This window comes from Arachis duranensis, chromosome 6, assembly GCF_000817695.3.
Source record: "Arachis duranensis cultivar V14167 chromosome 6, aradu.V14167.gnm2.J7QH, whole genome shotgun sequence".
Lineage (NCBI taxonomy): Eukaryota > Viridiplantae > Streptophyta > Magnoliopsida > Fabales > Fabaceae > Arachis > Arachis duranensis.
The window spans coordinates 94,759,756-94,771,731 of NC_029777.3; the positions used below are offsets into that span (position 1 = coordinate 94,759,756).

At 37.0% G+C, this 11,976-nt stretch overlaps 2 protein-coding genes across 2 annotated transcripts; one reads left to right on the plus strand and one right to left on the minus strand.

Annotated features, from left to right (window-relative positions):
• Positions 1-3,428: 3,428 nt before the first annotated feature.
• Positions 3,429-4,394, plus strand: LOC107494715 (uncharacterized). Its single transcript, XM_016115751.1, has one exon. The coding sequence runs from the start codon at positions 3,429-3,431 to the stop codon at positions 4,392-4,394; it is 966 nt and encodes a 321-aa protein (XP_015971237.1).
• Positions 4,395-9,253: 4,859 nt separating this feature from the next.
• On the minus strand, positions 9,254-11,772 carry LOC127748518 (uncharacterized). Its single transcript, XM_052263104.1, has 5 exons — positions 11,603-11,772; positions 11,176-11,332; positions 10,720-11,058; positions 9,692-10,237; positions 9,254-9,592 (listed from the first exon to the last, which is right to left on the minus strand). The coding sequence occupies exons 1-5, from the start codon at positions 11,770-11,772 to the stop codon at positions 9,254-9,256; spliced, it is 1,551 nt and encodes a 516-aa protein (XP_052119064.1).
• Between the last annotated feature and the right edge of the window lie 204 nt (positions 11,773-11,976).

Consider the following 11,976-nt stretch of genomic DNA (forward strand, 5'->3'; position numbering starts at 1 on the left):
GTGTCAAAATTAATGTTTTAATTAATTATAGAGTAAAGTATCATTTTTGTCCCTAACGTTTGGGGTAAGTCCTAAAATTATCCCTAACATTTCAATCGTCCTATTTAAGTCCCTAACGTTTTAAAATTGACTCAATGTTGTCCTGCTGTTAGGGATCCGTTAACAGAATTGATGGTAGGGCAAAATTGAAACGATTTTAAAACGTTTGGGACTTAAATAGGACGAAAACGTTAGGGACAAAAACGATACATAAAAATAAATTTTAATTTAATTTTATCTTTCAATAATATTAATTTTTTTACTGTACATAGTATTCAATTATTTTTTAATTACATCTAAATAAATTACACTTAATTACATTACTTTCATTTTAAATAAATTTATTTTTTTTTATAATTTTAAAGAATTTTGATACATTAGAGACAAAATGTATAATTTATATTTTATTGAATATATATTATTTTTTTTCTTTTTTACAATTTTATATACTAGTCATTCTACAAACATTTCATGATAACTAAAAATCTTTAAGAATAAAATTATAAAAAAATTAATTTATTTAAAATGAAAATAATATGATTAAGTGTAATTTACTTAGATGTGATTTAAAAAATAATTGAATACTATATATAGTAAAAAATTGATATTATTGAAGGATAAAATTAAAATTTATTTCTATGTATCATTTTTGTCCCCAACATTTTCGTCCTATTTAAGTCCCTAACGTTTCAAATCGTCTCAATTTTGTCCCGTCGTCAATTCTATTAATGGATCCCTAACAGCAGGACAACATAGAGTCAGTTTTGAAACGTTAGGGACTTAAATAGGACGATTGAAACGTTAGGAACAACTTTGGGACTTACCCCAAACGTTGGGGACAAAAACGATACTTTACTCTTAATTCTAACTCATTAAACTATAAAATTCTATCTTCTAATTTTTTATTAATAATTAATTTATTTGCTAATTATTTACTAATTACGCGGGGTTTACAACCTCCTCCTCTTCCTCTTCCTCCTCCTCCTCCTCCTCTCCTCCTCCTCATCTCCTTCTTCTTTTCTCATTGGAATTTCTTCTCCTCCTTCTCCTCCATCATCTTCATAATCACGATCATCATCGTTATAGTCATTGTCGTCTTCTTCTTATACATATCGTTATCGTCATTAATGTTATCGTTATCGTAGAATTTTTGCCATATTGATGACGTTTCTTGATCCAAAATTAATTTGGATGTATTTTTGTTGATAATTCAATTATTTTTTTGTGTTGTTTTTTAACTGAATTTGTGTATCGCAATCATTAAGTAATTTTGGTGCATTTCTGAGTTAATTGAGGTGTATTTGGTCTCCTTCACTTGGATTTTGTGCAATTTTGTGTAATTGTAAACATTTGTGCTTTTCTCACAAAATTTCGATGTAAAAATCAAGACATTTATGTATTATTGTTAAGAAATTTTGGTGTATTTATATTCTGATAAGTTTTGCATAATTCAAAACTCTTTCTCTTCCTCTTCCTCCTCATCTTTTGCTGTTTCTTCTTGTTTTTCATCATCATCATCATCATCATCATCATCATCATCATCATCATCTTTTTCTTCTTCTTCTTTTTTATTCATCTTTTTCTTCTTGTTTTACCTTCTCAAGTTTCTTCTTGATTTACTCTTTTAATAAGAATAAGAATAAGAACAAAAAAATTAAATAAAGAAAAAAAATACATACTGCTACAAAATTACTTAGAAGATGATGAACCTACATTCATTCAACTAAAAGAAAGAAAGAAATCAGGAAAAAAAAAGAAGACGAAAAAAATGCAGCATTAAAAAAATATTTTTGTGTATTTATAACAAAATTTTGATGTAAAAACTAAGAAATTTATATGTTATTGTTAAAAAATTTTGGTGTATTTTTATTCTAATTTCATAATTAATTAAGGTGCATTCCAAAAACAAGTTCAGACTAAAAATGTACCTTATTTAAATCTATAATGCACCGAAATTAAATATAGAATGCACCAATATTACTTACTGATAACCCTCAATGAATTAAAATTACTTAATGATAACCCTCTTAAAACCTTGTATCACAATTAAAAAATTTCAATATCAAAATTGAGAAGTTTCTGTGCAATGGTTAATAAATTTTGGTGTTATTTCCTGATAAATTCTACATAACTCAAAATTCATTTTCCTCCTCTTTTTTCATCATTATTATCTTCTTCTTTTCTTATTCATCTTCTTTTTATTATTTTACTTCTTAATAAGAATAAAAAAAGAAAAAATCAAACAAAAAAAAATACATAATGCTGTAAAATTTCTAGAAAGAGAATGAACCTACATTTACTCAACTAAAAGAAAGAAAAAATAAGAAAAAAAAGAAGAAAAAAATACAGCAATAAAGAAAATATTTTTGTGTATTTGTAGCAAAATTTGTGTGTAAAAACTAAGAAATTTATGTGTTATTGTTACAAAATTTTGGTGTATTTTTATTCTGATAAATTCTACATAATTCAAAACTCTTCCTTTTCCTCCTCCTCATCTTCTGTTGCTTTTTTTTTTTCATCTTCTTGTTTTGTTTTCTCATAATTATTCTTCAGAGAAAAAATCAAACAAAGAAGAAAAAATACATAATGTTACAAAATCAATAGAAAGAGGAAGAAAAAAATGAAGCAACAACAACAGTAATAAAAAGAGCGACATGAGGATGAAACACGTAAAAAAGAAGAAGGAACGCGAAGAAAAAGGAGGAAAAATACAATGAAAAAGGAGAAGAAGAAGGAAGAAGAGGAGGAACGCAGAATACAAACATTGGAGGAGGAATGCAAAGAAGAAGAAGAAAAAATACAAAGAAGAACGGCGTGATTTCACACGCACTTTATGTAAGTGGGTTTTGTTGGGTTAGGGTTAACTTGGTTGGACTTGTTTGACAAAAAGGGTTGTATGTGTAGGCAGGGACGGATGTATGGGGGGAAGTGGAGGCTTGGCCCCCAGCTTTAAAAAAAAATAGTAGAAAGCTTAACCCAACCCAAATAAAACATAAATGCTTTTAAAAATTTTTAAATCCCTAAAACTAATTTTGTTTCTTCACGTTTCCTATTCCTGTGTTGTTTCCTCACAAGTCACGCGGCGCTCACCAAGTCAGTGTTACAGCGTCACTGCCATTCCCAAGCTAAGGTAAGTATCTAGTGTTATTTTTATATTTCAATCATATATAATATATTCATATCAAACGCAAGGTATTCATTTTATTTTTGAGATTTATTTTCTCTTATTTTTTTATTTTATTTTTTAATGAAATTGATAGTAATTTACTAAAAAAATTATTATTATTGATATTTAATTAATAAAAAAATATTTAGATTTTGTTTATTTATGTAAGTATATAATTTTTTGAGTTTTTTTTTCAGGTAAAAAGAAATTAGAACATTTTATGATGAAAAAGAAAAGTAAAATTGATGCAATTTTTAAGAGAAAAGCTACTGATAATGTTGGAGTTCAAACAAGTCAACCCTCTAATCTTATTTCACAAGAAGTTCAAGTAAGTGAGTTCTCTAATCTTACTCAAAATACACATCAACATGAAACCAAAGTACCAAGATTAGAAAGAGATGTTGATATCTCTTTACTAGAAAGGGATCCAGGAAAGCGACGTCCAATTTGGCAGTATAATGTCAATGAACGTGATAAGATTCGTAGAGCATACATAATAGCTGGGCCATACCAACCAACTAATATTAGCTATCCAGCTTCTGGTAATAACAATCACTGTCGATATTTTCAATCTTCTTGGATTAAGAAATTTTCAAGTTGGTTAGAATATTCACCAGAAAAAGATGCTGCTTATTGTTTGCCTTGCTACTTGTTTGGTAAACATTATGGTGCTCGCAATGATGGAAAAAATGCATTTTCAGAGTTAGGATTTAGTAATTGGAAGAAAGTAAATAATGGGGTAAATTGTGCATTTGTATGTCACGAGGGTTCTATTCCTAATTCTCCCAATAATTTATGTGTGAAATCTTGTGATGATTTAATGGCTCAATCTAAGCATATTGACAAAGTTCTTGATAGGCATAGTGATGAAACTATTGCAAATAACCGTTTAAAGTTGAAGACATCTATTAATGCTATTCGATGGCTTGCATTTCAAGCATGTGCATTTAGAGGCGATGATGAAAGTCCTGGATCTTTGAATAGGAAAAATTTTATTGAGTTAATTAAGCTTTTAGCTTCCTGTAATCAGAATGTTAATAATGTTGTCCTTGAAAATGCTCCTGAAAATGCTCAATATATATCTTCCAGTGTTCAGAAAGATATATTGCATATCTTTGCTAGAAAAGTGCGTGCAACAATTCGAGAAGAAATTGGTGATTCAAATTTTTGTATAATCAAGACATATTGAATGCTTTAACTCTGGTTTCTACTACCAAGACTTTAATCCAAAGAATGAGAGAATCAAGTTGGGAGGCTTTCATAAAAGAAGTTATACTATTTTGTGAGAAACATGAAGTTGAAGTTCCTGATATGAATCCATTGCATATTCCTAGAAGAGGCCGAACTCGCAAAATTGTTGATCAAATTTCAGTGGAGCATCATTACCGTGTTAATTTATTTCTGGCTGTAATTGATACACAATTGCAAGAGTTTAATGGAAGATTCAATGATAATATGGTGGAATTGCTTACTTTAAGTTCAACTTTAGATCCCAGAGATAATTATAAGTTCTTCAGTGTCAACAAAGTATGTGAATTAGTAGAACGGTTTTATCCAGGTGACTTCAGTGACCAAGAGAAATTTCACATTAGAATGTAAGCTCAACATTATGAACTTGATGTTCCTAATCATGCTGAATTACTAACTTGTGCACGATTTCGGAGTTATGTCAAGGATTAACGAAGACAGGAAAGTCTTTAACATATCCTTTGATTGATCGTTTGATTCGCTTGGTATTAATTCTCCCTGTTTCAACTGCTACAACTGAGAGATCTTTTTCAGCTATGAATATTGTGAAGAATAGACTCATAAACAAAATGGAAGATGAATTGCTTGCTAATTATCTTTTGATTTACATTGAGAAGAAGATTGCTGAAAATTTTGACACATATTCTATTATCGATGAATTTTATGATATGAAAAATCGACGTGTACCACTTCGTTAGTAAAAAGTACACATTTTTTATACTTTAAATATATATTCTCTATCTATATATTTTTTTAATACATCTTACACTATAATTTATTTGCATATATTTTTTTATATTATATATATTATTGGCCCCCCCATGATAACATTCCTGGATCCGTCCCTCTGGATCCGTCCCTGTGTGTAGGGGACTGAAAAACATATTATAGTTTGTATCTATATTTTACCAAAATTTACAAATATGAATTAATATAATTTGTACTCACATTTTCCAGAGTTTACACACATAAATTAGTAAATTTTATTTGTTAAAGACAATTTAGTATTTGTGCTAGTCAAAAAATGGCTAAAAATATTAAAAATGACTGCCCCAAAAGTTTCTCATATATATAATTTTTTTATTTTTTATTTATTAGATTTGGATCTACAAATTGAATTTGTGGATACTTATTAAAGATATTAATCATAAAACTAAATTTAAAATCAAAGATCAATAAATAGTTTTTAAAACTTATCTAATCACGAACCATTAAAAGAAACAATAACTTCATATCTATAAATTAGTAAAACTCAACATTATGTTCACCAATATTTTTCATATCTAAACCTACAAATTAAAAAAAATTAAAATTCGATGAATTCATAACTACAATTAAATTTACTACTTGAATAAGGGATTTTTTGTTTTAATAAATAAAATAAATATAATAATTACGAAAATAAATATTTTTTCGGAAAATTATCGATTTAAATTCTCTTTTTATATCTCGTTTACACTGTAAACGAGATGTGTCATATCTCGTTTACACTATAAACGAGATATGGCCCGTACCCGCCTATATATAGAAGTCGTTTACAGCCGACTTCCAGGCCCCAGTTTCACTTTATCAACATCTTTCTCTCCTCTTTAAACCCTTTCTGACTATACCTTTGACTCAAGCGGTGATGGCGCGCCAAATAGGAAATGACGGAGACATAAACAAGCTGAACGAGATGACACATTATGCCGGGGCGGCCGACTTTGAGGTTAGTTTCGTTATCATTGTTAAATTTAATGATGTTGTCATTGTTAGGGTAGTCATGAAGATCTGAAACATTGATATATGAGTTAGTAGTTAGGTCTGTAGGCTTAATTTAGAACTCTATCTGCTTGTGCTAGGTTCGTATAAACTCAGGTATGATTAGTTTGGAACCCCGTTATTCCTGTACTATTTTGTTAGTATTTATAAATTTAATGCTGTTATAGTGGTTACGTTAATAAATTTGATATTTTTATTTTATTAGAAATTTAAAACTTTATTTTGTTGCATTATATTATTTAATTTGTAATAAAAGTAATAATAAAAATAATTAATCTTGAGACTTTTGTGAGATAAATAATATGAGAAGTAAAATTAATTTTTTAAAATGTTAACAAATAATTTATAAGTTATAATTGATTTTATATAATTAAACTATATTTTCGTTTGTCGTTACTCAAAGGCCTCGCCTCCTACTGTTCGGCGAGTGAGCCATACTTTATCTCCACCGGACGCCATCGTCCCGTATCTGGCTGAGGCCGGATTCGGTGACACCGTGCCTCTCAAGGATTTTACCTTTGACAATTTCCTTATTTCGATATTGGTGGAGCGATGGCGTCTAGAGACGCACACGTTTCATCTCCCATGGGGTGAGGTCACTATCACCCTGTAGGACGTGGCATACCACCTAGGCCTACGTGCACATGGTAACCCCGTCGGGGTGCTTCCGTGACTTTGGTAGGTGATACCATACGGAGACGTGGGTGTTGGTGGAGCATCACCTCGGTGCTTGGCCTCCCGTGGCAGCACAGTAGGCAGCGTAGAGGAAGGAGTCATTCACGCTGAAGCTTGTGTGGCTACGGGATCGTGTCCACCAGATGCCACAGACAGACGATCCCGAGAACCTCCGACAGTACACCAGGTGTTATATCATATTACTGATTGGAGGGTATCTGATGACCGACAAGTCCAACAATCTGGTGCACCTTCGTTGGCTACCGTTGCTTAGGGACTTTACGGAGTGTAGAGCGTTTTTCTGGGGCTCCGCTGTGCTGGCCTGGATGTATCAGTCCTTTCCTTTGGCAGCTCAGCAGGGCATCACGGATATCACCGGCTGCACTTCGTTGTTGATGTTCTAGATTTATCAGAGATTCTCCCAGTGGTGTCCATCAGATAGACGCGTCTACCAGTATCCGCTGGCTGTAAGGTCAGAAATGTCTTTTTATGTATTTGAGTTAAATAATTTTGTCAAATCTTTTGGTATGTTACTTAAAGAATCCTTTTTTGCTCTCGTTCGATGTGTTAGGTTGGTTGGATTGCCACAGCAGAACAAGGATCAGCATGAGGCCAGGGTCCTGCGTTGGAGGGTTTCCCTGGACCGGCTACAGTTCGACGAGGTCAGTAGTTATTATGTATGTTTTTATTTTCTATAATTAGTTAGATATTGTATCCTTTAGTATGCTTGTTATAAGGATAATTCAAGAGATTTTGTATAATAATTGTGTTTGTGTTATTGGTGAAAATTTTCTTTCTTCAGTTTGCATGGAAAGTCTACGATGACCCCGCCCTGCAGGCGTTGTGTCCGTCCTGATTTCGTGAGGAGGAGGAGTGGGGAACATGGTTGTCAGCCGTCCTCCTGTTGTACTTCAATATCGTCCGATTTCACCACGTTGATTGGGTGAAACGACAGTTCAATGGAGAGCAGCAGGTATCAGGCACTCCGATAAATCTTGATAGGTGAGACTGATGCTGTATTTCTACTTACTTATCCGTTAAAATATTTCATTTATTATGACTTAACGAAGTATTTAACACAACATGTTCATTGACAAGTACCTGACTACTACTGGTCGAGGTGAGGATGTATGGTGGCCACTCAAGCTGAATGAGTGGTACGATAGATGGCATCAGAGGTTTGAGCCCGGTCGCCGGATCACTGTGCACCACACGTTCGATACGAGGCCGACCTTGGAGTACTATGACTGGTGGCGTGGGGCTTCTCGTGTTAGGCATCTATCGAAGCAGGATTTATTAGAGGATCCGAGGCTGGCGAAGTTGCCCTCTGACGTACAGCCCACTGCCAGCAAGCCCAGGGACGATCTCGCCCTTCCTTGGGGCGTGCCAGATCGACGTCGACGTGCGAGGGAGGGTAGGGATGATACTCGACGACCTGCTCGGAGGGACAGGGGCCATAGAGAGCGTCAACCTGGCGAGCCGGTGAGGAGGGAGAGGGCCCGCCCATGACGGGTAGGGGTCGGAGTTGAATCTGATGAGGAGGCAGAGTACGCCCACCAGGAGGAGCATGGAGACATACCACAGGACAGAGAGGCCTCACCTCTACCTCTACCACCACCTCCTCCCCCGTCACATGGAGCTTGGCATGCATCTGGGAGCGGCGGTGCGTAGCCTATGGGAGACTGGGATATATCACCTCCTGGTTGGCATGAGGGTGGTCCTTCTGGTACCCATCGGGAGGAGGAGGAGATGCTTGATGAGATCCTCCTTAATGACGCCTTCCAGCTTCACACGGCTGCGCCGGTAACTATGGATCGTTTAGCCGAGCGTTTCCACATAGATAGGGAGGTTGGGATAGCAGATTACCAGCATGTATCAGGTCTCGTGCAGACGACCTCCTAGATTCCTCAGATATCACCGGCTTCTACGTCGTCGTTCGGGGCGGGTATCCGGCCGGGTAGCCAGTATGCGCGGAGACCCTAGGCCATCTCGACCGCATCGCCAGGCTCAGCCTCCACCATATGGCACCGGTCACAGACTCCACTATCAGGATCCCCACCACAGATGATGTTTACTAGTAGCCATTTTGTGTATTTTTTCTGTACTTTAGTTGGATTGTATGTGTGTACATTATTATGAGTTATGTTTATGTATTCGTTGGATTTATGTTATGTTTATTTTGGTTGGGTTGATGTCATGTTATCTTTATTTTCATAGTAACGAATAATTCAGAGATACGACGAAGAAATTATTTAACATTAAAGAACTAAACTTTAAACGATGACAATAAGAACTAAAACATGGAGTTCAACACTTTCAAAATGAAACTAAAAAAGTAGTAAAGTACATCCAAACTAAAATGACCTAGGCATCTCCGGTGGGTTGGTTAGGGCAACCCCGTCTAGTGTGGCCGACTTGCCTACACAAGGCACACCGCTTCTCTTGATGCTCGACATCATCCATATCGTTTCGGAATCTGGTGGACACTGGTCTTCTGGTCGCCTTTTGCCGCATGGTTAGGTTAGGACACATCATCGTTCCATGCCACTCCGACCACAACGACTCATTTGGAATGGGTGGGAACTCCATCTCATACACCTTGAACACAGCTTCCTGCCGGTAGATTGGATTTACATACGGGACCCACTCAATGCTAGCGGCGGTGCACCCGGCAACTGCGTGCCGGCACGGATAGTGAAGAGACTGGAATAACCCGCAATCACATGTGCCCTCTGATAGCCGAACCCGAAAGGAACCATGACCCTAGCCCTCGAACGGCTCTAGCTCCTCCACAACAAACACAGAGGCCCACCTATCGCAATGTGTCACATGCATCTTCGGAATGCCTTTCCTATTCTTCTCAATGGCCACTAAGAGTCTCTGTGAGAAGCGGTTCCCAGCCACCAACTGGCTCTGCGCTTCCCTACCCTTCGTAACAAACAACTTCTGCAGTCTCTCATACGTGATACGTATAACAGCTGAAATAGGCAAGTAGCGGGTCCCCTTCAACACAGCATTGATGCACTCGGACAAATTGGTGGTCATGTGACTAAACCTCCGACCACTGTCGCAATGCTGAAGCCAAATCTCCTTTCTGAAATGACCAGCCCAGTCCGCCATCGCCAAGGAGACACCCCTCAATACATCCATGTACCACTCAAACCCGGCCTGACTTGGACTGTAAGCAGCGTTTATGAGGTATCGCTTGCCCTCGGCTAACTTGAACCGGCTCATGAAATTCACTGTCATGTGTCTGATACAGTAATCATGGAAAGCCCTAGGGGGATGCCACCCACTATCATCGGATGCTAGGGCGGCCTTGATGGCCTGAGATCTGTCCGATATAACCTATGAAGCATGGACACTTCGCTGAATTGCCGTGTCCGTGTGTCGGACACATTTCGGACATGACACTCGTCCGACACGTGTGTCTGCTGTGTCCAACCGTGTCTTAATAAAAAATAAAAAATTCTTCTCCAGACACGCCTGGACACACCTAAATACCATCATGTGTCAGCGTGTCCAGTCTTATTCTTAACATATATTCTTAAAATAAATTTAGATATAGTATATATTATTATTTATTAAAACAAAAATATTTTTAAAATTTGATATAATTAAAATAAGACATTAAAAATAATTAAAAATTTTAATTTATATTTGAATATCAATAAAATATTAAAATATCATTACGATTTATCTAAAAAATACTTTATATTTTATATGTATGTCCCCGTGTCATGTAAGATTTTAAAATTCGCGTGTCGGCATGTCCGGTGTCGTGTCGTGTCCCGTGTCCGTGTCAATGTCCGTGCATCATAGGATATAACCAGTAAGCCGTCTTGTGGGGTGACGTGACGCCTCAAATTAGTAAGAAAGAATGACCATGACTCGGTGCTCTCAGACTCAACAATGGCGAAAGAAATTGGCAGTATATTGCTGTTCCCGTCTTTCGCCACCGCTATAAGCAACACTCCACCATACTTGCTATAGAGATGTGTGCTGTCTACAAAGACAAATGGCTTGCAATGCTTGAAGGCCTCCACACATGACAAAAAAGCCCAAAATACTTTGTCGAACATGCAGCAGTCTCGCACCATGAGGTGTCCTTCGTAGTACAGTTTGACGCGTAGGTCACATATGGTGTCGGGGAAACAGCTCTGCAGTGCCTGGAGCAGTTTTGGCACCTTGTTGTACGACTCTTCTTAATCACCGTAGATCTGTGCAATCGCCTTCTGCTTTGCCATCCACACCTTTCTGTATGACAGTTTGAAGTGATAGCTTACCTGGACCGCACCTTGCAAGACCGGGATACTCACAGACGGGTTGGACTGAATCAATGGCAATATGACTCTGCAGATGAGACTGCTATCTAATTGACGATGGTCTTGAGACATGGTGGGTGTCAGACAGCTACGTGGTCCACCAAACCTCCGAGCCTCCCTAATCACAATAAAAAATTTATTCTTACATAATATCTCTAACTAAAATAACATATCATACAAAACTACTCAAATTCACAATTAAACTTGAACTTATCAGTATCCGAGATTCTGACGAAGGGCCACACGGAGACTCCATTGACACCCACTGTCAGCTTGACGGTACTGCACATGGTACTTTAATCGGTCGGACTCGATCACACGGTACTCAGCACTCTTGCGAATACTGTAGTTCTTCACACCTTGAAGCACCGCCTCTCAGCTTCTGAACCTGTGTCCGACCCGAAACTCCACACCGCCGTCTAGGTTGTAATCCACTCCACAGGTGTCAGAAACCGAGATCCTCTCATGCATGGCATCCAGATCTAGACTGTGATAGTGACTAGGCACAGTCGATAGCGCCGGAATCGTGTGAGGTGGAGGCAGCACATGGCGCGGCATAGCCCCTGTAGGTGTCTCTAGCACAAACTCATTATCATCCTCACCATCGGAAATAATGCTACCGGTGCCCTCCCCACACTTAAAACCAAGCATCGTCCTCGATGCTAAACCGGAGGATCAGTGGGAGGTACAACGATAGGCTCTGTCTCTGGCTGTGGGACCGGCTCCTCATGAGTCTCTGGTGGCTCTATAGTGGCATGGGTA